General features: G+C 38.4%; 2 protein-coding genes across 15 annotated transcripts in view; one reads left to right on the forward strand and one right to left on the reverse strand.

The window, feature by feature from the left end:
• The window catches only part of EPS8 (EGFR pathway substrate 8, signaling adaptor), a 122238-nt gene extending 105565 nt beyond the window's left edge, over positions 1-16673 (forward strand). For all 11 annotated transcript variants that reach the window (XM_034063080.1, XM_034063084.1, XM_034063090.1 and 8 more), the window contains 6 exons: positions 587-698; positions 1496-1639; positions 7901-8138; positions 11014-11194; positions 11605-11734; positions 15254-16673. In XM_034063080.1, coding sequence (XP_033918971.1) covers positions 587-698; positions 1496-1639; positions 7901-8138; positions 11014-11194; positions 11605-11734; positions 15254-15367 — 919 coding nt within the window. In that variant the 3' untranslated portion in view covers positions 15368-16673. The remainder of the gene's footprint in view (positions 1-586; positions 699-1495; positions 1640-7900; positions 8139-11013; positions 11195-11604; positions 11735-15253) is intronic.
• Positions 16674-20837: 4164 nt separating this feature from the next.
• Positions 20838-24066, reverse strand: part of PTPRO (protein tyrosine phosphatase receptor type O) — a 133938-nt gene continuing 130709 nt past the window's right edge. For all 4 annotated transcript variants that reach the window (XM_034063221.1, XM_034063220.1, XM_034063222.1 and 1 more), the window contains 2 exons: positions 23271-23391; positions 20838-22195 (listed from right to left, as the gene is read on the reverse strand). In XM_034063221.1, the coding sequence (XP_033919112.1) occupies positions 23287-23391 (105 nt within the window). In that variant the 3' untranslated portion in view covers positions 20838-22195; positions 23271-23286. The remainder of the gene's footprint in view (positions 22196-23270; positions 23392-24066) is intronic.

Raw genomic sequence — 24066 nt, forward strand, 5'->3', positions numbered from 1 at the left:
GTAACTTGACATTGTTAGAGTTGATGGTATCAGTTTTTGATGGTTGATTGTATTAATTTTTTCAAGTAGGAAAATTGACCCACCATAGGTGAGCATTTTTCTGAGTTTAATTCCATTGATGTTGATGGCAAAAATGCATTCATCTATTATGGATTTGAAATGCTATGATGAACTTTAGAAATACAGCTTCATACAAAGCACAAGATTTCAATTATGTACTTAGTATTCCATTTATATGGAAAATGATTGTTTAACCTACTGTAGGTAAACAGACTAAATACAGTGTACATGTTTACTTTAAAACAATAGTACCTGCTAATCCAAGTTGCTATCATACATCTTGCAGTGAGCCGGTAAAGTCTGCCAGTTTTTGAGGTCCATGTAGCTAAACAGCCTCTTTTTGTTTCTTGTTTCAACTTTATTTTGGCACTTTAATCGGTGTGTTATAGATAGGTAGTTTTACAGCAGCTTCATGTTATGGTGGGGGGTGTGTTTAAATGTTTTGCAGGCTGTTGGAAGAGGGCATTTTGTCTGTGTTGTTAATTGCTTGAATAACCCCCTGAACAAGTGTGATTTTGCTTTGCAGAAACTATGAAGCACACAGTAAAGCACAGACCAAGAAATATGCCAAATGCAAGTACGAGTTTATGGCACGGAACAATAGTGAGCTTTCTGTCATGAAAGAAGAGATTGTAGAGGTAATTTCCTCTCTCCATCTCTACCCCAGCCCACTTAGTGAGAAAACATAAATTTCAGGCACTAGTCAAAGCTGAGGGTACCTTTCCTGTTGATAATGTGGCTGTTCCTAATGATTACTTCCATGTGTTTATTTCCTTTAATATGGGAAGTTCAATTTGTTTTGCATCATAGGCAAGATAAACAGAAATTTTGCACTGAGCTGTGAATTTGATGCTGTAGAAATATGTTTGTGTATTTCTTCCATCTTCTTTGGTATTGCTTTTAAAAGCCTCATTTCATAGCATTTAAATAGCTGGCTATGCAAACACTATCTGTATGCTCACAGGACAGTGAAATACTGTCCTTTCCTGGAGGAGTTGGTACCCTGACAGCTAGGAGCAACAGAGGAAATGTTGCGTGTGAGATTGCCCCACAGGTAGTCACATTTCAGACATCTCCTAACCATCCTGCTCCAGCTGCCTGTTTACTCAGAAGTGTGCTCTCTCCAGATTTGTGCTTTCTACAACGATGCAATTTCTCCTTGGGTTATTAGTAGTTACTCCTTTTGTCAACAGTGTATAGGTTGTAGAGATGCCAGCTGCTCTGCACAAGCAGATTTTCATTCCACTGTCTTGTCTGGCACATACCTGAGTTCACAGGGTTTCATTACACACTGCTCTTCCATATCCATACAAGGGTTTCTTAAGGACATCTGTGTTGGCAGTCACAGAACCTGGCAAAGTTATGGTTTCATTTTTAAATGATGGCAGGAGAAAAGTGAGATAAAATATGCAATTGATTTACCAAATTATTTCAGATTCTGGATGACAGAAAGCAGTGGTGGAAGGTTCAGAATAAAAGTGGCAGCACAGGCTTTGTGCCAAACAACATTTTGGACCCTCTCAGAAGTCAAGAAGGTGGCCTAGGATGGTCAGAGCCTGCATATACCCGCACCATTCAGGTACTGTCTGCTCCTTGGGAACAAAACTGTCTTTTGTAGTGTGTGTCTGTGTGTGTGTGTGAAGGAGAAATAGATTCACAGCAAGGGTAAAACATATACATGTTCCACTTGTATGTCAAAAGGTTTGTATTTTTTGTACAGACTGACACTGATTTCTGTATAGCATAGAGTCTAACATAAAAAAAGGTGATAGAGCTACAGCAAAATGTTTTCCTTTAAGTTTTGGGGTGTTTTTCTGCTTATTTGCTTAGAGGTGATAATTTCAATCCTAATGGTTGTGTATGCATTTATTTTAATTGCAAATGTCCTTTGTGGATTGATAGCTGTTGATGCCAAAGAAGGAGTTTGAATTATTTAAGGTAGGGTCATCTTTGTTTCTCCTAGGAGAGTGAAAGCTATCTTTTCAGTTTCTGACTTTGTGTGTCTCTATTTTAGTCTTCAATATATTTAATTATTGCAATTTTGGAGCCCTTAAAATAGGCATCTTTGCTTTTGAATTCACAAAGCAAGTATCTTTCAATTACTGTGCCTGCATCTGTAGCACATTCTTCTGACCTAGTTTTGTTTTTCTTTCTTTCTTGCTGTGGTGTGGAATTATGATTTTTTGTTATTGTTGTTTCTTTTATATGTTGAACAGAATTAGAGTATAAAGCATAGAAAAAGTAAATAAGTCTTACATCAGTGCAGTTGTCCACCTGAGTAAGTACACACAGGATGAAGTTGTGAAGTGTATTTTTAGACACCATTTAAATGAGCTGGAGACTCATAAAACAAGAAATTGTATTTTCTAGGACCTATTTCTTCCCTTTCATTTCTAGTGATTTTAAAAGGTTAGGCAAACAAGTTTGGATTGGGCAGAAATTCCAGGCCTGCCTCTGAATCAGACTTTTTCACTCCAAATAATGCAAACCAAACTTCTGTTGAAACTTGAAGTTAAATTGAATTTAATCAAATATTTGTTTCTTGTGCCTACACACTCCAGCTTATGGCTGGAAAAGGAGAAACGCCATACGGCTACTATCCACTGTCTCTGGTGCAAACTAATCCAGATATCCTAGTTGAAGGTGCTGCTGTGCCGTATTCTGTGTGCACAGCTAACGTGAAAGTTGCAGTTCTTTCAGTATTTCCAATTTTGCCATGGATATGGAAAATTTCTTGAAAGACTGATTCTATGCTGTTTCTGGCACAATAATATGGTAGACCTGTCCTGAGCTTGGTGGGCTTGAATCAGACCTTTCTGAGTTTCTCCTGTGCCTAATTGTTTGCCTATAACCCATGCGCTCATTCTAAATCAGTTATGGTTTTTGCCTGTCTAGATGCATGCTTCATTTCACAGAGTGCTTTTCAACTCCTGATTTAAAGATCTGACTATTGTTTTAACTTCGGGTGGATGTCATTTTGTGTGTTTTTGCCAAGAAATTCTGAGCAGACTGAGTACAGTTTTGAGTGGACATTCTTACGGTGTTCTTCGTAGTGCACTGCAAGTTTCCAAGTTTCTGTTGGAAATAATGACATAACGTGGGCAATAATAAAATAATAATCTTCACAAAGCATTCTCCACAGAATTATGACAATTAGGGTCAGAGAAAAACATGTAAGATAATTTCATTTCTCTGCCCTCTGTCGGGTTCCTTCCTATAGCTTTATCATACTCAAGTGTAAGCCTGAAATACTGTGAAGTTATTTAAGAATATAATGAACTACACAGGATAAACAGAGTCTTTACCAAGACATGTCAGTAATGTTCTTAACTTTATGGTGATTATTGTCATTTTAACACTTCTGAGTATGCTCGGTTGTCTCTTTGCCTGTGATAGGTACATGGCTCACTTGGCATCTGTTTGCATAACCCTATTTATATTCACAAGTGTCCTTTGCATTTCTTAGATGGCAGACTACCATTAAAACCTTCCTTTCAGGTCTTTTGTTTAGTAGCTCACTTAAAATATCTCTGTGGTAAGTTGTTTCCCCTCAAGAGCACCATTTGTGCTCCAAGTTAGTGTCACAATGTCTGTTCTGGGTTCAGCTGTAACAGTTCTTTTTCTCCTTCTTAGCTTAAACCATGACAGTGACATACTCATGTTTTGGCAACTGGTAACTTTCCTGCAGATCATGAAGTGTTTGATAACGAAGAGATGCAGTTGCCAGGTGACCATTTTACAATGGCCAAAGAGTTGTCATAATGTTTGACTGAGAGCCAGCATCTCTTTTATCTCATTTCATATCAGATGCTCTTCAAAGTTGCCAAGACTTTTTGATGGCTTTAAAAAAAAAATGTTTCCTGTCCAATTCAACATTGATCCAATCCCAAATTATGGGATGCCACTTATTATACAAAAACATACTGAAGAGTTGTAAAAAGGACTTGATTAATGATAGAAAGTAAAAGTCCCCAGTTTGCCCATACTTATTTATTTATTTAAAGAAATGGGGATCAATCCTACATGATATGAACTTGATTAAGTAAATTCTGTCTAAATGTCTTCTGTTATTATAATGTACTTCTTATTTCCTGGCAAGATTTTAGCAAGGTGGGTGTGCAGATCCAGTTAAAGACTACATTCTTTATACCCCACAAAGAGCTCATTAGGTGACTTGTAGTAGGATTTTAATAGGCAATTGTTTGATTCTGCATAATAGCTGATCCCACCAAAGAAAACTCTGACAAAAGGCCTTGCTTGAAATAAGCTCTTCCAGTCTTGTGTGCCTAATTGTCCCTTTTGGGTCAAGACAAGTAGCTGGTTCTCTCTTCCGTCTTGGAATGAGTCTCAAGCAAACATCCAGACCACAGTGCTGTTGACAAAACAGAGGTTGAATGCTCTGCAGCCTTCTCAGTGAACTCCTGGCACTGTGCAAACAGGGATGTGGCATTAAAATGTTTGGGAAGAGAGTTGAACAGGAAACTCTGTGTCTGTGTTAACTTAATGAGAGCATTTCCCAGCACTAATGCTAGTTATGGTTGTATCCAATGCCTCTTTTAATGCAGTTTGTTTTTACCATAGTTTGAATACCCATCTTCCCTTCTTTTAAAGCCAAAATGTATTTGAAAATATGTTGTTCCCAGTTTTGTCACAGTGATCAAGAAGTAGGGTTGATACTGTTAGCACTTTTACTCAAACATCATTTTGCTTACACTCAAAATGGATCAAATCATATGGAAGCTTTGACAAGACGCAGCCTTGTTGAGAAAGAGCTTTGGGACTTTATCTTTTCCTTTAAACCCAAACGTTTTCTGGCAAGAAATAAGAAAGTCCCAGCAAGCTTTTCTGATCTACCCAGAGTTTTAATGAGTGTATAATCACTGTTCTAAGTAATTTAAAGGATTTGTTCCAATTTACATGAGTTGAGGACTGCAAGTTTTATCTTAAAAGAAAAAAATAGGAGGAAGAAGGAAAAACAAAATCCAGAGTTTGTTTTTCTTATGGCTGTCAGCAAATTAGTGACTGTGTGTCTGTCAACAGCAACCTTTACCTCATTTTCTAAGCCAGCTAATATTTCTTAAGCTAAAATGAATAAGTACCTTTTCTTAATGTCTGCTGTGACTTAATCCTTCTTGTTCTACAGCAGCAAGTGTTCTCTGCGTTCACCTTACGCTCTTCAATCCACTGTCAGTTTTTTGTCTGGGTTTTGGTTTTTATAAACTGTCTTTTCAACTTTCTGTTTTGGAAAAGAGCTTATATGGTCTCACGTTTGTGTGCTTTGTAGCCAACACTGTTCGTTATTCAAAAGAAGCAAATTAGAATGACTTATTATGTCAGTTGCTTAGTGAGTAAGAAGAGGTAATCATTAGCCCTGTTGTTCCTTTGTTTTAAATTGCAAATGTGCTTGAAATTTCATGAGTCATGTGTGATTTACTTTTTACCTATCTAACAATACTATTTGATGTGATTTACTCCATTTTCCTCACAGCAATTGCTGGGAGAGCTTTCAGAGGTAACAAAATTAGTCTTCTGATATTGAACCTCAAAAATTACTTCCTTAGACTATGTAGTTACCAAATTCTATAATGCATGCTTGTTTTGTTTGTAGCGACAAATAGAAATGATGGGATGAATGTGTGGATGTCCTCAAAAGATCTGGAGTTAAAAAAAGAAGTATTAAAAACAGAAAAGAAATGGGATTCGAATGTGTGATTTTCTTTTGGGCACTGTTCAAGAAAATGTGTATTTCAATGTAGTTTCATCTATAAATTTAGAATCTGAGCGTTCCTTCCAGATTAATTTGTGTTTTCACTCCAGCAAGTCCTTTTGATGAGGCTGTGATTGCAGTACAACATGTTTTTGAAAACGTATCAGTAGCATCCATTGAGAGCTACATGTAGTGTTTTGCTGGATGATGATTGTGGTGATGTGCAGTTGATGCCTTGCTTGTTTCTTGCATGGTGTTTAAAGTCAGGGCACAGATGAAGGTGCGTTGTGGGGATAGCAGTCTAGCAATTGGAATCTGTGAACAAGATGAAACAAATACCTGAATATCATTAGAATATTATAACATCTGAGAAATTATAGAATTCATTGACAAGATTTTAGGTATACGATAGCACAGCTATATGTCATATATTACGGTATATTTACTGTATACCACCAAAGGACAGATTTCTTATATATGCATTATTCCTCTTGTTGTCTTTTATGTTATGCATTTCACTTTTCCTTGCCAATGTAAAAAATATTTATTGTTGTATTTATTATTTATCATATGTTTTGGGTTTTTTTTTAAAAAATCTCCCCACAATGCACTCTACAAAGTGGACACAAAATAACTGAGATGAACGCCTTTGAATAACTAAATGCTAAGGGGAAAAAAAAGAAAATCCAAAGATTTAATGGAGAATATACATTATATATATTATATATACTATATGTAAGACTATATGTTTTCTTCAGTTTACATGAAAAATTATCTAAGGGAAACAAAAGACTTTTTTCCTAGTCTTAAGGTGACTGGCATTAGAAACTGATGGGATAAGCTTTCTGCTGGTGTAACTCAGCATAGTTTAGCTGTAACAGTCCCAGTTTACATTCACTTCAAAATGCATTGTCCATCAATTAGACTTATTGAGCTAGGGAATCCTGTACTGGCATTTAATGAAAGTTTATTTTCAGGGCAGTGATTTGCTGTTCAGTATCTAACATATGGCTCCTACAAATATTTCTTGACTTAATCTGACATAAATCCTCTGCCTCCAAGGAAATAGGGAAAGGTATTTCAGGAAGGAGCAATGACTCTGGGGAATGTACTCATCTATTTTCATATACCAAAGTAAGCAGACTTCTCATAACTAAGAAATGAGGCATTCCTATTGAGCAAACAAACTTTAATATTGAACTTTCAAGCTGTGTTAATCCAAAACTGTGGAGAGGGAGCACTGTTAAAACAATGAGATGAAGAGTTTGAACTGTTTGAAAGAAGAGTAGCATAGGTAGCTTCTGAGCTTCTGGGCTTGACTGTCATTGGAGTTGCTTTGGAAAGATATATGTCTTCCTGAAACTGGTCCTATTCTAAAAGGAAAGAAAAATAAGTTATTCCCCCAAAACTATTCTTGAGGCACCTGCTGCCTAGCTAATAGCAGCAAACTAATGTGCACTATTTTTGCATTAATAATGTTAGAATGCTCTGTAAAGTGGGGTGAAAAGAGCAACAGCCCTATTCCAAGAACTGTGGAGTTTGCGGGTTGGGTTTTTAATCAGATTATTGCATTGAGGTGGCATGTACTGGTCACACAAGTAGCTGAAAAGGCACAAATGAATGGGTGGGAGGAGCAGGAATCTTCTAAATGCTGCCTGTAGTTCAAGAAACAATGTGTCAGCCCAACCCAGTGATTTTTGTAAGTTAAACCATTAGTCAGGCTTAGGTGTGGCTGGATATGTTAATTTTTCACTATTTATTTGTACATAACATCTCTAAAGTATACATTTTTACACTGATAAAGTCCAAAAATTAAAAACTTTGGAAGTTGTTAAAATGTGCCAGGGCATAGAAGCTGGGGATTTAGAAACAATTTCATTTATAGAACTCATGAAAGAGACATATTTCACATGATGCCATTGCTGTACGTTTGGTGCCCAAGGGGAAGGAAATTGATGCCAAACATTGATGCCAGATCAACTTTTGGCAAATTGTGGAACTATATATGGCAAGTAAGATGTCTTTGTGTAACAGATGAAGTCAGTTGGTGCAAAGCATCCCAGCAGTTTTTGAGTGTGTCTGATGTCTTGTCCATGTTCTATTGTTGAAACAAATTTCTCTGCATCCTTTCAGAAACAAAGGACGGACTATATAGCAAAACAACCTGACCCAGCTCCTGCTACACCTTCACCACCTCCAACACCTGCTCCTGTCCCTGTGGCTGTCCCCCTCCCTCCTAGCGCACCAGCACCTATACCGGTTCCCATGCCCAAAGCACCAGCAACCATCAGCCGCCAAAGCAGCACCTCCAGTGACAGTGGTGGTAGTGTTGCACGAGACACCCAGAGGCAGAAGCAAGTTCCTGTGGATCGTAAGTTTGTCTAGGAAGCAAGGAAAAAAATGTTTCTTCCATTCCTGTGTGTTTTGCTTAATCCTTAAATTCCTTAAAATCTTGTGTTTCAGATGAATGTTTTTGAAATATTTAACCCTGTGTTCAAAATACACATTTTCTATGTATGTGTGTTCTGACTCTTGCTAATCACAATGGTAGATATGGGCAAAACACTTCTGCACTTGTCCTAATTCTAAATCCTATCCTTTTATGAATGACTGGGTCTTCAGTCAGTGGCTTTCCACACTGTAAATGTCCATGCTGGTATTCTGGCTAATGTATATATTCCACCTGAACTCACTGCCACATTACAGTTCAAATTGCATTTAAAATCACTTAGGCTGGTTTTACACTTCTGTTCGTGGTCATCCATATTTCTAGGGCATTTGCACCATTCTGAAACTTGTATCCAAGGCTTGCAAGAAGACTTACAAGTCTGGTTGGTTCATAGGAATACAGGGATGCTGGGGAGGGACTATTCATTAGGGACTGTAGTGATAGGACAAGGGGTAACGTGTTGAAACTTAAACAGCTGAGGTTTAGATTGGATATAAGGAAGAAATTCTTTCCTGTTAGGGTGCTGAGGCACTGGAATGGGTTGGCCAGGGAGGTTGTGAATGCTCCATCCCTGGCAGCGTTCAAGGCCAGGTTGCCTATTCTTGGCAGTTTGTTACTTAACTTTTGGGTTTCTGGTTTTATTTATAAGAGGTAGAAAATGAGGGTGTTTCTCTCTCTCTCTCATACGCACACACATGATCATTTTATTTCCATGTAAGAAGGACTTTGCATGCTGTAGCAGGTGTTCTCTTGTATCTCTGATGGCCTTCTCTATCCATTAGCAACACAAAATGTGAAGTCTATCCTGGCTTCAGGTACAGGATGTGAGGTGTGAAGGGTTGCTGTAGCCTAAGTGGTTACAAGACATCTCTTGCCCTCTCAGCCTCCGCTGAGTCCCTGGGCCATGCATGAGAGCTCCTGTGCCCTGGTGGGAGCTGTTGCTCAAACACAGTTAATGGGCTTTAGGTACCTCACAGTCCTCAGAAAATAGCTGCCTCTGCAATGGTAATGTGCAGCCCTGCCCGTACACCAAGTACCTACCTGAACCCTATGGAGAACATGCAATTCACATTGAGGATATCTTGTTTATTTATGATAATGCATCTAACAACAGTAAAAATCTGTTATCTAACAGCTAAATATTTAACTTTGATACAGCCTTAGTCTAAATAAAATGTAAGTCTTTCAAAATCTGTGTAAATAGAAGGAAGATAGCAATTTTCTTGTTCTCTTCCTGTTTTGGAAAAGAAACTGGTTCACGCTTTGATAACATTGCCTAAAGGTTTTACTTCATATCCCATCTCAGACCTTCACATATCACTGAGCACATGTCATTTTGCCTTCTGTTTCCCACTCGGGGGGGAAATAACACAACACAATAGGGCCTGAATGCCTCAAATATTTTACTAGACATAATTTTTCTGCTTTCAACCTGGGGCTATTTTGTAAAAGAAAGAAGAAAATGACTAAACCAAATTTATTTTGTTTTGGGGAGGTTGTTGTGATTAAAAACATACCCTAAAAACCTATGCAAAGGTTGGTTTTATTTGTCTGACTGGCTGGAGATGTTGGTCCTTGCAGAGGTTTTAAGAGAATTGAAAAGGAGAGAAACACTTTTGCTGTCTTAGAGGTTTTTTCATATAGAAGTGATGGTCATTTTCCTCTGTTGCTGTCCGTGTAATGGGAGAAAAAGAATAGCTTTTGAAATGTGAGTGCATCAGAGCAGGTGCTGTAGTCACTGTGTGTGTATTAAAGTGAAAGGATTGAATAAAGATGACTAAAAATATCTGAGAATTTTTGAGATAAAGTTGTTTGTCGAAGGATTTTTATAGCTATTCCAGAGCTACTGCATGGAGAGTTTAACTGTGCTAAATCAGTATTTTCTCTGTGCCCATTTACATTACATTTACACCCTTTTGGATTCTACCTATTTTCATGAAATTATCCATAGAAGCTTTTATATGCATGTTAAACTATTTCACTGTTATAATTGATTTTGTTGAAATGCATGAAAGCCTCTCAGTTTGTTGCCTGCTAATGACAAGCAACTGAACTAAGTACTTCAGACAAATGGGTTCTGTGAGATAGCGAGTTTGTGCAGTTTTGTTTAATAAAGCAAAAAACCCACAAAGCTTTTGCCTAATTCCTGTGTCTCTGGTGAGAGCAACAATCTTTTTCTTCTCTTTTTTCCATCTTTTTTAACATGAAGTGTGACATTGTTTCAGCTGAACAGTCACTCCAGGCATGGAATGCAGTCAGATTTCTTGAAACCCCATCAAAAATTTGATAGCTATAATAGCTTATGTGATACGTGTCACCAGCAGGAAATATTTTTTTCTTTCTATATTGATTTTCACTTAAAATGCACTAAAAACTATAATGTTTGTGGGGAAAAAGTGCTGCTTATCCACAGTTTAAGCCGCCTCATATTCTTTCTTATCTTTTTGTTTCCATTTTTGTAACACAATAATTCTATTTGAATAGCGCTCTGTGCCCATTTTCTGCCACAGCTTGGGTGGTGTCAGATGGACCTATGCCTCTGTGACATCATCTCCTTTTTCCAGGGTCTCAGTTGAATTTTGAGGTTTAGGGTTTTTTTGCTTTTGTTTTGTTTTGCAAAGAGAGGAGTGTGAATATGGAAATCTTCTCTATCGACAAAGGAGAATGATAATTTAGTGAGATCTAGTGAATGAATTTTAAGGAAAAAAGCTTTAAAGTACAAGTAGAAGAAATGACCTAAAGGTCTTTGATGAAGCAACCTTGAGGATAACACCTATGGACATATTTCTCTCTCTAGGCAGGAAATCACAGATGGAAGAAGTGCAGGATGAACTTGTTCATCGACTTACCATTGGCCGGAGTGCTGCCCAGAGGAAGTTCCACGTGCCACGACCAAACATCCCGGTAGTTAACATCACTTATGACTCTTCACCTGAGGATGTGAAAGCATGGTTGCAGTCCAAGGGATTCAACCCTGTGTAAGTTTGAGGGAAATCCTAAGAAAATTTCTTATTATCAGTAATTAGGATGTGGCCTGACCACTTTTTAAAATTAAGCATCCTTAGTATTTCTTTTTCCATTGTGTGTATATACATATATATATATATATATTTCTGTATATATGCATATATATTATATAATCTCAATATATATCTATGTGGTTGTAGGTCTATAGAGATGCAGAATATATTTAGGAAAAAAAAGTATCTACTAGCCTCCACCAAAAGTTACTTTTTATACCAGATACTGAATTGACTTCAAGAATCCTGTTGCATAGTCTTGATTTAATATCCCTACCTGATGATGTGGGATGAAGACAATCTACCACTCTCCCTTGATTAATGTACTTTTGCTTCTTTTCTTGTTTGTTCCCTTGGTGTGACCACAGGACTGTCAACAGTCTTGGTGTGCTGACGGGTGCTCAGCTTTTCTCCCTCAATAAAGAGGAACTGAGGACTGTTTGCCCAGAAGGGTCCCGAGTCTACAGCCAAATTACGGTACAGAAGTCTGCCTTAGAGGTATGTAGAACCCTTCTTACTAACTTGATGCTGGCTCACCAATTCTGAACCTATAGAACTAAACAGCTCTTCCTATGAGGCAGATGTTTTTTTCCTCAGTTCCCATCACATGGATAAACGTTATTTGTACTTGAGTTGTTTGAATGTGTTGAGACATAATTCAGCCATCAGAGAATCAGGTGGCATCTCTTCCCACCTGTAAAGGGGTCCACAAACTGTTAGAAAAGACATTGTGTGCTGTAATCAGGCTGTAAGAAGACAAAATGAGCCAAAAAGAACTTTGGGGAAAACAACAAAGAGTGTAAAATGCCCTTTTTCTTCCTTCTTGCTCTGCCTGCAATTGGACAAACAGGTAATCCTGGTACTTCTGGTGGTGATGAGTTAGTTTTGCTTTATATTTTTAGAGGAGATACATTTTATTAGATGTGAGAAAGTGGTAGCATGAGTCCACTGTTGAATCTTAAGGCCTTTCAGGTCAATGCTTGGGCATTTGTATTGCTGGGTGCCTTAGCAGGGGAAAACACATTTGACTGCTAGCAGAATTACTGAGCCTAAGGATTAAAGTGTTGTATCTCTATTCATTGCTCTGTGGCAGTCTGCTTTTATTGTAGCAGTATTGTTCCTTAAATACCTTATAAGCTTGTACACAGAGTTGGGCTAGGGAGAATGCTTGCCAGTTTTAAACCAGGAGAACTGCAGGTGCATCTACTTCTTTTTAAACTTGCTGTGGCAAGTGGAGGAATGGGCTCAATGCTGTCCAGAGGTGAGGCTGACCCAAAGGAGAAGCTATATTCTTCACATCCTGTTTAAAATAAAATCTTGAGGAGGTTTAAAATGTGTTTCCATCCCCCCCAAGGAGCTGGGACTGTCTTAAATTATTTTAAGCTTTAACTACCAGACACACTTTCAAAGACAAGTTTATGATGATGCATATTTTACAGTTTACATGATTAGCATGGATCAGAGAGCATTGATTTCTAACACTGTTAAAATTGCTTTGTTTTCTTCCTCAAGGTCTATTTTCCAGTTAGAGGAAGGGAGAAATATTTCGCTTTCATTCTTAGGAATATATGTTGCTGCAGTCCATAGTAATCCATCATTTCCTAGTAAAGATATCTGTGTATTCAACTTTTCTGGAATGTCAGCTTATTTCAGTTTTGTAAGGCTTCTGTATACTGACAAGGAAGTGGCTTTGTGATGGAAGTTGGTTTGAAAAGCAGAGATGCACTGGAATGGTAGAAGTCTTTTTTGTTTTTACTCTGTGCTGTTATTCTGCTTGCCTTGGTTAGGTCTTACTCTGCAAGTAACTGAGCAGTCAAAACTTGTCTAATAAATGCTCTACAAGTGTTAATAAACAGGGACTGATAGTTTAACAAAGTAATTAGATTTTGTTAGTGAAAATGTAATTGAAATATTTATTTCTCTCTCTGTTATTTGAGGTTTAACTGATGAGTTTCAGAATTTATGCAATTCCTGATTTTTTTAGCCTGTTATTTACTGAGTTACCTAAAACATTAAGTTGCATCTTCCCTTCTGTCCTTACAATATTTCACATTGCAAGGTTTAGGAAGGCTCTTCTTGTTTAAGAGAAGTTATAGGAATGAGTATTGCAGCCAAAATGTCTACATGTGACCTAGCAAAGATGAGCAGCTGTGTTCCAAACAGGGCTGTGCTCTTACTGCTGAAACTCAAATGCTACCAATTGCAGAAGCATTTAAGCACACACATACTTGTATCAGTGTCAGGCCCAATTTACAGTTGAAAGCTTTTTACAAGCTGCTGCTGGGTTATGGGTCTGACCACCATAATTGTCCTACATGATTAATCAGTGATAAATTTTCATGAAGTGCTCTGGCATCCTTTATGGTGGTGTTGTATTGCAGTAAATGTGTGGGTGTTAAGTACAAATAGCAATAATAGCCAGAGACAGAGCAAACCCACATACTCTCTAGTATTACAGACCTCTATGCCCCATCCTTATTTATTATTTCTACTTGGGATCTTCCACAAGTGTTTCTGCATTTATCCTATTTCTGCAAGCCAGTGAAAGGCCTGCCTCTCAAATCTGGGGCTGCATTCCCAAATATGGACAACCAGATCTTTACCTTTATGCATCTGTAATTTTCTTTCTAGCATTCTTCTACTTCATGATACATTGCAGCTGGGTCAGTTGAGCAGTGTTTCAAGCTCATCAATCATGTTGTTATTGATGTTATCAGGAAGGTAAACTGTTTCAGCCCAGACACTCAGTCCTTTTTAGGAAAGTATGTCTACATGACATCTGATAAAGGATGCTGTTGGGTATCTGCTGATGGTTTTTGTGCATGACTTCAGTAATGGGTGACTGCTGCACTTGCTCTGTATCTGAAACCAAGTGGCCAAGGGCAAGGTGAATTAAAACAAATAAAACTGCTCTCTCACCTTCAGAGAGTAAATTATAAGCCCCTTGCTTTGCCCTTCCACTCTGGGAGAAGAGAGCAATGGTAATTTGCCTAGGAGAAGCATTGTAGCCTCCCTCCCTGTGGACACCTAACGTGTCTGCCAGGTAGTGGCATCAGATAATGCACTGTAATGGATATAATGGGATAAATCTAAATTAAATTTTATGTAATTGGGTAAGTTTGCAGAGTTCAGATCAGTTGAAGGATTTTCCCCTTAACAATCCTACTTTCTTATTCAGAGGCTATTTTGGAAGCTAGTTTTGAGGCTTGGAAGGTCATGTCAGCCAAATAACACACTAGCAGATACAGCCCTTGCTTTATAATCCTCTAGTTTTATTCAAAGTCACGCACGCTTTGGAAAGTTCTGCTCTAGTGGATATGTACCCTGGCCTTGCTAATAACTTCATTTACATTGTCAAAGCAATATGTTTGCAACTTGGTCAGCAGAGATGTTTTTCACCTGAAAAGGTTAAAGCCTTGTCCTCACAGTACTTCACTGTTGCTAATATAGTACTATGATTCAATACTTATTATTGTGCTCTAAGCTTAAAATCTGTGTCTCTGAACAGCAAATGAATAATGGAGTATTGTGTCACGTGAGATACAAAGATTGGATCCTTGCTTAGGCCCTGGCTATGCAAATCCATGTGCACGCAGGAATTTAGTGTTTGCATAAATCTCACCCCCCCAAGGGTTTATAAGCTGTAATTGCCAAATATGGGTAACCTGATTTTTAAGTACTCAGGGGTGTAATCCTAAAAACTTTGTGAGCTTTAACCCTGCTTTTACTGAAGCCATATTTCACGTGATAAATATCCAGAGCTTACGGGGGCTTGCATGAGAATTAAAGATGCTCAGCAGTGCTGGAAGGAAAGATGACACTTTTCATAGGGGTTTTTTCAGGTCCATATTTAAGTGTAAATACTTTCCTATTCCAAATGTTATTTAATGAGATTCTTGGCACATTTTCAGTTCTGGGGATGTAAGGTGAGTTAAGTTGTTCAAACGCAGAGTGTTGGCAGGGGAACTACACCACATGTCAGAACCACAAATAAGCTCTTTTTTCATTTGTTTCTAGGCTAACAGTGGTAGTTCAGAACTGCAAGAAATTATGAGAAGACGACAAGAAAAAATCAGTGCAGCTGCCACAGATTCAGGTGTGGAGTCCTTTGATGAAGGAAGCAGCCACTAAATGTGTTTTTTCCATTGTCCATAGCATTATATCATCCAGCTTTGCTTTAGGAAGCAGTGAAGGGGAGTGTCTTACTGTATTGTAAACATAACTAGCCACCATAAAGAAAATTGACAGTAGTATCCACAGAGTTCTCTGCTGCTGGCTTCTCATTGTTACAAATGAATAGGTGAGAAATTCAGTGGAGGTTCCTGACAGGTGAAAATATTGGCACATGACTCATTCACAACCAAAAATGAGTTGTGGCTTGATGGAATTATATGGCAGATAAACTGGGAGGTGTTTGTGGTTCATGTGAGAAGCTGAGCTAGCAACTAAAAGGCATTATAACCCTTCTGTAATCATAAGACTCTGAATTCCATCTCTTGCTGTAATGTGCAGTTCTGTCTTTTGGGCTCAGTCTTTCTTGTCATGCATTCGGCTGCAGGATGTTTACTTAAGCCATTGATGCCAGTAATCAAAGAGGAACTGTTTAGAGAATGAACAGCAGCTCAGCATAGACTGAATCTTTCTTGAATCACTCCCAAGATGTTTTATTACTAATGATGCTGTTCATAGCAAAATAATACTGTGTACCATGATTTTATCAATACTTCACCTGTGATGAACGATAATATTGCACATGAAGGAATAACTAGAAAATAGTAACTCAAGTCAGCTCAGAGAGGTGGTGATCAGATCTGCTGTAGGTAGCCATGAAACAATTCACAATACCTTTTTTTTTAATATTATGTTATTTTTTTAATAATGCATTTTTTTGTCTGTAACTTAACCCATCAAAAGAGCAGTGTATAATCCAGACTTCTCTGTGTGTTGATCCCAGATATCAGGTTTTCCTTATGTAAAAAGCTATTGTTCCCTTTATAAATGTAATCTTTTGGCAAAGTGGGTTCCTGGAGGCAAAAGGGGAAAGAAAGAAAACATTCCTTCCAGAAATATTATTTTTTGAAGATCCAATGATTTTTGTCACAAAATACTGTTATTTCACATGGTCATGTGATTTTATATATAATATATGTATAATATATAATATATAATATCACTTAATTTAGACAAATTTAATCATCTAGTTTGATTAAGTTCCATAGTGCCTTTTTCACATGAATCAGCTTAAAGTCTGCAATAAATAGTATTTCTCGTCTGTTAAATAGTTGTATCTTTGTGGTTACAAAGATGGTATTGAAATAAGAAAGTGTTCTTGATTTTTGCCATTAGTTTGCTCTTCCTCTGTGTACAAGGAAAAGAAGAATCCTATTCATTTTTCATAAAAGAAAAATTAAAATCTTAATAAAGGTGTTTAGTGCCATTTATTGTAAATGTCCCTACAAATGCTACTTCTGAGTGTTGGTTATGTGTCTATGTATATTCTTACGTTTAATATGTATTATTTGTGTGTGAAAAGTGCATAGGTTCTACACCTGTCATTTAAATGTAGTCTTATCCAGAAATGGGTCTAGAAGTGAAAAATCCCAAACTGAAGACTCCAACTGCTATAGCAACCCGTAAGAAATGGAATCTTGTCTTACCCAGTGACAGAAATGGTGATTTTCAGTTCCTTTCTCCCTATAGGATACATTTGAACCAGCACACCTGAATAACTGCATCCATTTATCCTATATACGTAGCTGTATTTTGCCCTTTAAGTTTACTGAAGTAGACTTTATGATTTCTGCATTACAGTCTGTAAAGTCTGAATGTCATTAATGCAGCTATTTCCCTTTTTACTGTAATTTCCTTGATGGTTTAAAGCACTGCAGATAGCTTCACCCCTTTGCTGCACAGTTTCTGAAGTTTCAGTTTGTTTACAACTAGTTGTAATCAAAGAGGAGATCTCATTTGGTGTTCCTCAAATGAAAACAAATGTTTTCTTCAAAAACTTCAGTGTCTTAAATGAAAGCAGTAAGATGCAGTGTTTCATTCACAGTGTTTTCTTTAGGTTTTGAGCAGTGAGGATTTTTTTTCTTTACATTAATATTTTAGAATGCTGTGATACATGAAAAGGGTCATGGAAAAGTGCCTTATTAGGTGTGGAAAAAAGAGTTGTGTTGGGTAATGTAGGTACTACTTTACTATTTCGCTGTGAATGAGTCTGGCTTTTTAACAGGGTGGAGAGTGAGATTTTTAGCAGTGGATGTTCACTCAGCAGTTTTACACTCTCTAAGCATATACCTTTTAATATTAGCAAGGCATTTCTTCCTTCTCCTTTAGTCTGTCCCTTTGGGATGCAGTGGGAGAGAAAACCACTGTGAAACTTCAAATTAAATTCAGAAGCAACACTTTTAACCAGTAGTGCTGCATGGAGCAGTTTAGTTACCATCTAGCAATTCAAATGTTAAACAGTGCTTTGCACAGAGATATTGTGATCTATGAGTGAGATTTTTATACATACTTTTATTGCTCCAAAGCATTGCGCTATATAAAAGTTGGCAGGCTTGGGGAAGCTGGGAAAGAAGTGCAGACTTCCTAATTATTGATATATGCAAAAACCAGTGGTTTATGGGCAAGCAGATATCAACAATTATATGATACCCTGAAATGTGTAGAGCTTCCAGTGACTTTGAGTGTATTCATGTGTGTTTGTGACACACTAAAAGTGTCCCTGGAAGTGCTTTGCTGGATGGTAACATCAGTCAGTACTTTGCCAGTTTAACTAAGGGAACAAACAGAAACCCATGAATAACTGTATGATGTCTTTATAATTAGAAAATATGTAATTTGTGTTTTATTGTAGGAAGTGAAGGCATTTTGGGTTTTCCAAGTTTTTAGGACGTATACAGAAGGAAGATAGAGCTTGAATACCAGATCCTTGTTCAAGCATGTATGTCCACTCATTTTCCTGAGCTGCATCTCATGAATAAGGGAAACATGATTATGAATGAGAATCCATATTTCTGGCCTACTTTATAGGAACCCATTTTTTTCTATGATGTTTTTCCTCAACTGTGAAGTCTGTGCAATGTCTAAAACATAAAACAAACAGCCCCAAGTACTGAGTCTGATACATCAAGAATATATGAGGGATTATTTCTGCTCAGCCTCCCACCTTTGCATACGAGCAACAGTGTTATGTAAAGAAATTACAAACATAAGGGAATTTGTAAGCATGCAGAGGGTTCTGCATTTAAATCTTTTACAAACAGGTTGAATTTTTACTGCAGCTATGTTAAATATTTGCAAGTCAGTGCCTATTTAACTGAATATAGCTCTTCAGTATCTTTTTTCAATTGCTCTGTAGTTACATGCTTAGGGTGTATCTTTGGCCTTTTACTAGTTCCTCAGCATCCATTATCAGGATATTAGTCTGTGCTTCTAGTTCTAAGTAATAGTTGTAAATTACAGATTAAGATGAAAGAAAACAGGGGGACTTCTATATGCTTCCTAGCCACCACTGCTGCTTGTCACAGAGGCAGCAAAGCTTAACTCCCTCCCCATCCATGTCAACAGCACTAAATGTTATCTTCTCACAAGAAATGGCTGAAAGCAACAGCCTGAATGAAACTACTGTTTTCACACAAGCCCTTTAAAGAGTTGGAAGTGGGAGGGAGGTGGTGTGGCTGTGTGGTTAATGAGCAGATGGAGGGTAGGGCCATTTTGGTGCTTAAGATTGTGCTGTTGGGTATTTGACAAGGGCCATCTTTAGGTGCAGGAAAACCTGCGTAAAATGAAGTAAAGCACAAGTAAAGCTTCCCAACCTGTTCTTCATCCTTGTGTGAGGATGGAAGGAAACAGTTCTGAAGACCCACATATGTCATGGCTTTAAAATCTCCTTAGTTCTTCTGAAACATTTCCTTAGATTTACTTGTTTGTTCCTTCCATGGCAGCATTCACAGCATGAGTCAACAAGGAGAAAACCTGCCCTGAGTTTGATTAATGGTCACTCATTGTGCAGAGCTGCTTTTACATACATCTGGGTCAGTAGATGCTGTCAAAGCAGCAGATCAATACAGAGCATCTATAATGTATGTCAGCAGAGATATAGGCATGAAACCTGTAATTCAAAATACTACAAAACCTGAAGGTTCATTCAGCTTTACAGCTGTTGTGACTTGAGGATTTAATTTTGACATATGCTGAAAATCATATCAACATGCAGTGTGAGTCCAAAACATTGCTCTTTTGGACTTCAAGGACAGTGATAAGGTAAAGCCAAAAGTATGACTTGTCAAGTCAAGCTAAAAGGTTCTGTATGAGTCTTCTAAAAGACAGAGTGTCACCCAGAGTATTGCATTGCTTTAGTTACATCTTGTACTCTGGGAGAGATGGTTTCCACTGCCATCCAAACACACCCAATTACGCAGCTTTTGCCTATTATATAGGGTAGGAAAAGGTATTTTTTCTGAAGGAGATTTCATTGTAATTGATTTTGTGATTAAGTGGCTATTAAAGGAAAAATACACACCTGTTACTGTGCAAACAGAATAATGTTTTGACATGCATCCAAAAACTGTCTAGTAAATAGAGGCTATTCAGGCAGTATCATTTGCACCAATGTGAGTTGGCATCTTTGCAGCAATGTTGTACCCTGTCGTGTTCAGCCAACCTTCTCTTACCGCCAGCTCACACTGGGATATTTTGTGTGCATGAGGTGTTTAAAGGAAACCTGCTTACGCTGGAGTGTGATACAGAATAAATGTAGACTCAGTGGGAGGAGGCAGTGGATGAGAAAGCCAGAACATCTGTGGTTGCTTTTTGGTGGTGTGTTTTTTTCCCCTGTTAGGTCTCTATAAGGATACAAACATACTTATTTTCTGAGTAAATATATAGTGAAATGATGAAATACTCATGAAAAAAGCATGAAGGCAAAGTCAGAATGGCCAAATGCTCATATATAATGCTGTCTTCTGTTCAAATCAGGCCAGACAAATCTTTGCTGTTCCTACTGAAATGGCAAACCCTCCAGCCGAGGCTCATTGGTGATATAAAAGAGATGTGTAACATTGAAGCCTTTCTTGTTAGCAATCCACTCCTTGAAGAGAGGGCTCTCAGCCCTTTTGCATCCACCTCTATGCAGATTATTTAAAGAAGTAGCATCTCTGCTTCACGACAGGGCTAGTGGCAACTGTGGAAATAGTAGATGCATGGAAAGAGAAGGGTGGGACAATTTATATCATACCCATTAATAATCAGAGGTAGAGTCCTGTTTCTTCAGTACCCTACAAAAGGAGCTGTTTGGGATTATGGTAAGACTATGCAGTTTTGTGTAATATATAAGGGATAGTTTGAAGGAAATTTCCCATTGTAGCCAATATGACAAAGAAGTAAGTATTAAAGGAATATACACCTATTTACCTGCAAGGGGAATAACTCTTTGGAAGAAAAGAATGCAATATCTGAAGGAGGTTATAAGGATCCTGGAAGTAGCTGAAGTACTGAACTACACCCTGGAACCCTGACAGGCAATAGCAGATCCCAGAAAGAGTGAGTATAAAGCATATGCAGGTGTGTTTGCTGTTTTGCCGATAGTGACTTCTTCACAGGTAAGCAATCCAGTGTGTTTACTTTCAGTTCAAGTTTGTTTTGTTTACATTGAGTACCATTGCTGCTAACTTCCAATGAGGTGACACAAAGCAACAGGTTACAAAATGCCATCAACATCCATTCTGACAGCATCCATGTCACAATACACAATGATGTACCGGAATTGTACAAAGACACACAAAAAAAATATAGATATATATATAGCTAAATATTCTGACTAGAAATGAAACTGACAGCAAAAAAGAAAAGAGCCCGCCCTCACCCCGAAGCCCCTGCAGGAATCCATACTGATGCTTTGGCAGCCTTGTAAGCAATAAAGCAATAACCAGCCCTTCACATGCCAAAACCTTGTTTTCATAACATAGTGAATTCCTGGCTTGGAGAAATAGTTACATCTGTTAAAGCACTTTTTATTCTTATTTCCCACCCCCACCTCAATCAGCTTCACATTTTTTACACAGGGTTAGTACTTATTAAAAATAATAAACAAATGAGGGGTGTAGGCACCACAGACTGCTTGGAGAGTTAAATCCTATGGAATAATGGAGTTTAAGATATCCCAGCTTGAAACTCAGCTGCCCTTCAATTAGATTCAGTAAAACAAGAGCCTGATCAGTGGCATTACTGAAAAGGTTGGCTAAAAGAGTGGTCCCTCTGCTTCGTTAGTACTAACACAGTCAAGAACCGAAACCATTCCGGCTCAGTGTTGGCTGCTCACATCAGCTTCAGGCTTCGTGTTTTGGATTTCTGCTCATCAGTCCATTCCTTGGGTCTCGTGCTCCCCCTAAACCCCATGTACATCAGTGCTGTAGGAAACAGTCAAATCTATGTACCCAGCAAGTCCCCCCACCCTCCCAGCCCCTTTTCTCTTCACAATCTCCAGATTTCTTCATGTATGTTCATGCCTCGCTATTCACTAATGAGGTATTATTAGATACTAACAATGCCTGCTCTCCTATGGACGTTAGCACAGACCAGTGACACATGAAGAAAGCTCTTCAGTCAACCATTAAAAAAATATTGCACTTACTTTAACCTTAAGCCCAACCTGCACAGAAAGAAAACATTAATAAAAGTACCAAACAAAAACCCAACATCTGGAGCGATCCATTTTCTGCACATAAAAGTGTCTTTTCCTTCATGGTGTTTGGTTGAATTTGGTCCAGTGTGTTAAAAAAATGTCCAGAAATGAAACAGTTCAAAAGACACCGCAGGCTTCTTAAGGCTTTGTCTCCCCAGTGCTTCAGAAAGGGAAAAGTTTCTTTCTTTGTCCATGTACTGCGAAGCAGCAACTGGTCATTCAAACCATCATCAGAAGCAAGGGAAGATGGGTGTGCTTCATGGTCTCACCTGCAACCAAACAAACAGAATGCTTTAGAAATAAGAAAGGAAATCAATACCGTTCTTGGTATATATATTTACTAGCCCTCCATACAGGCTAGCCTGCAGCCCACCAGTACAAGCAGCTGGGCTCTGGGACTCAGTTTAGACAGTAAACTACCTGAACAGCATGAAAAGTAAGGCAAATTGGGATTCATTTTACAGGCAAGAGAATGGTGTACCCAGAGACTAATAAAGAAGCATGTTCAACACCACAGACACCAATGGAGATGGCTAGTGGTGGTACCACCCGAGAAGCCACTTTGTGTTGAAAGTCTGTAGCTTCCTGCTTCACCCAAAAGCAAATATTAAGGTTATGGCTGGCTTGCTTATTGCTGCCACCTAATGAGCTAAAGCTCATTAGCTTAAACAGCAGTGATGGATGTCCTCACAGCTTGCCCCAGCCATCAGTCATGTGTTTTGCTCTGCTGGTGGGGACTGCAAGCAACAGGTCAGGAACTGGGACTCAGTGGAAAGGCAAGATGGTCACTTCACCTGTGCTAATGGTAGTAGCAGTCTGAGACACTTCCTCTTCCCTGGTTCTATCTGATGAAAAGAAATCCTCAGTGTTTCATGTCAGAGGTTTCTAGTTACCATCTCACCCTCCAGCAGGTTCTGTTGCCAAAGCAGCAGTGGTCCATAGCATCCCTAAACCACTCCTGCCCTTAAACCACTGTAAACCTGACAGTTAGTTGGTGACTTAACACTGACTGAAGATATTGAAGTCCTCCCCTCCTTTAAGCTTTGTAAGGAGTGTTAGGGCAAAAGGAAGAGAATGGTTAGATGGCTCAGCTCACTCGGGATTTCCAGATTCCCTTGTTCTTTGAGTGAGCCAACATACTCTTAGTGTGTCATGGAAAGTACAGCACATTATTTACTGTGAGTGGTTAGAGGGATTTTCTTCACACTGTCCATGTGAACATGGGGGATGAGCTCCAAAACACCAGCAAAGCTCCTGGAGCAAATGCCCACATTGCTGGTTGCAGCTGAGAAATTGGCATGTGAGGCTGCAGGCACGGCACAGGGCCAGGCTTGCCTGACTTACCACCTGTGACTCTGAACTAGGACTTGCTGACGTTCTCATATATAACATCACTGATGCAGAACTGCTGCTTCTTCTTTTGCCACATCAGTTGCACACACTGGTGAATAAAAATGTATTGTTCCTGGAAGAGAAGACCAAAGGAACAGGCATTTTTGCACCTCAGAAAGCATGACAATAACCCAAAGAGTGAAACAGTTTGATAGGGCACAGTAACAGCCTGTAAAGCTTCTTTGTCTCTCCCTCCTAAGACCCTCTCAATGTACAGTGCGTTATCAGCTCCCAAAATAATGGCCAGCAATTGTTAAAGATAGACAGAAGCTGAGGAAGCACGGAATCCACCTGAGCTGCCCTGGCATCATAATCCCTTACTAATAACCTGAATGACGATAGGAGATGAGAACAAAGTAGAACAGAATAAAACATAACAATTCCATTGAATCTCAGCTAAAGTGGGTCTATTTTATATTTCCTGAAATTAACTCCTTCCCAGAAAGGTACCTGAATGTTTTATGTGTAACACATTTCATCCATGACACATAGACACCTGAGCTATTTTAATGAACTTACTTCATATTCCTTAGTGCTTGACTTCTTTACCAATAAAAAGCTGAAATCTGATTTTGTTCACAGAGCAGTTAGTCAATTATTTGGGGAGTTATCAACCTCTGTGCAAATGACACTGTAAGCAGGTTGGGTCAATCACATACACTGTTACATTTGTGGATAGGTTTTTGTGCAACAAGACTGATGATCTTTGGGTTTGGTTATGGGCTGGCTTTTCTAAGTATTATCATCA

The sequence above is a fragment of the Melopsittacus undulatus genome, chromosome 5, assembly GCF_012275295.1.
Source record: "Melopsittacus undulatus isolate bMelUnd1 chromosome 5, bMelUnd1.mat.Z, whole genome shotgun sequence".
Classification (NCBI taxonomy): Eukaryota; Metazoa; Chordata; class Aves; order Psittaciformes; family Psittaculidae; genus Melopsittacus; species Melopsittacus undulatus.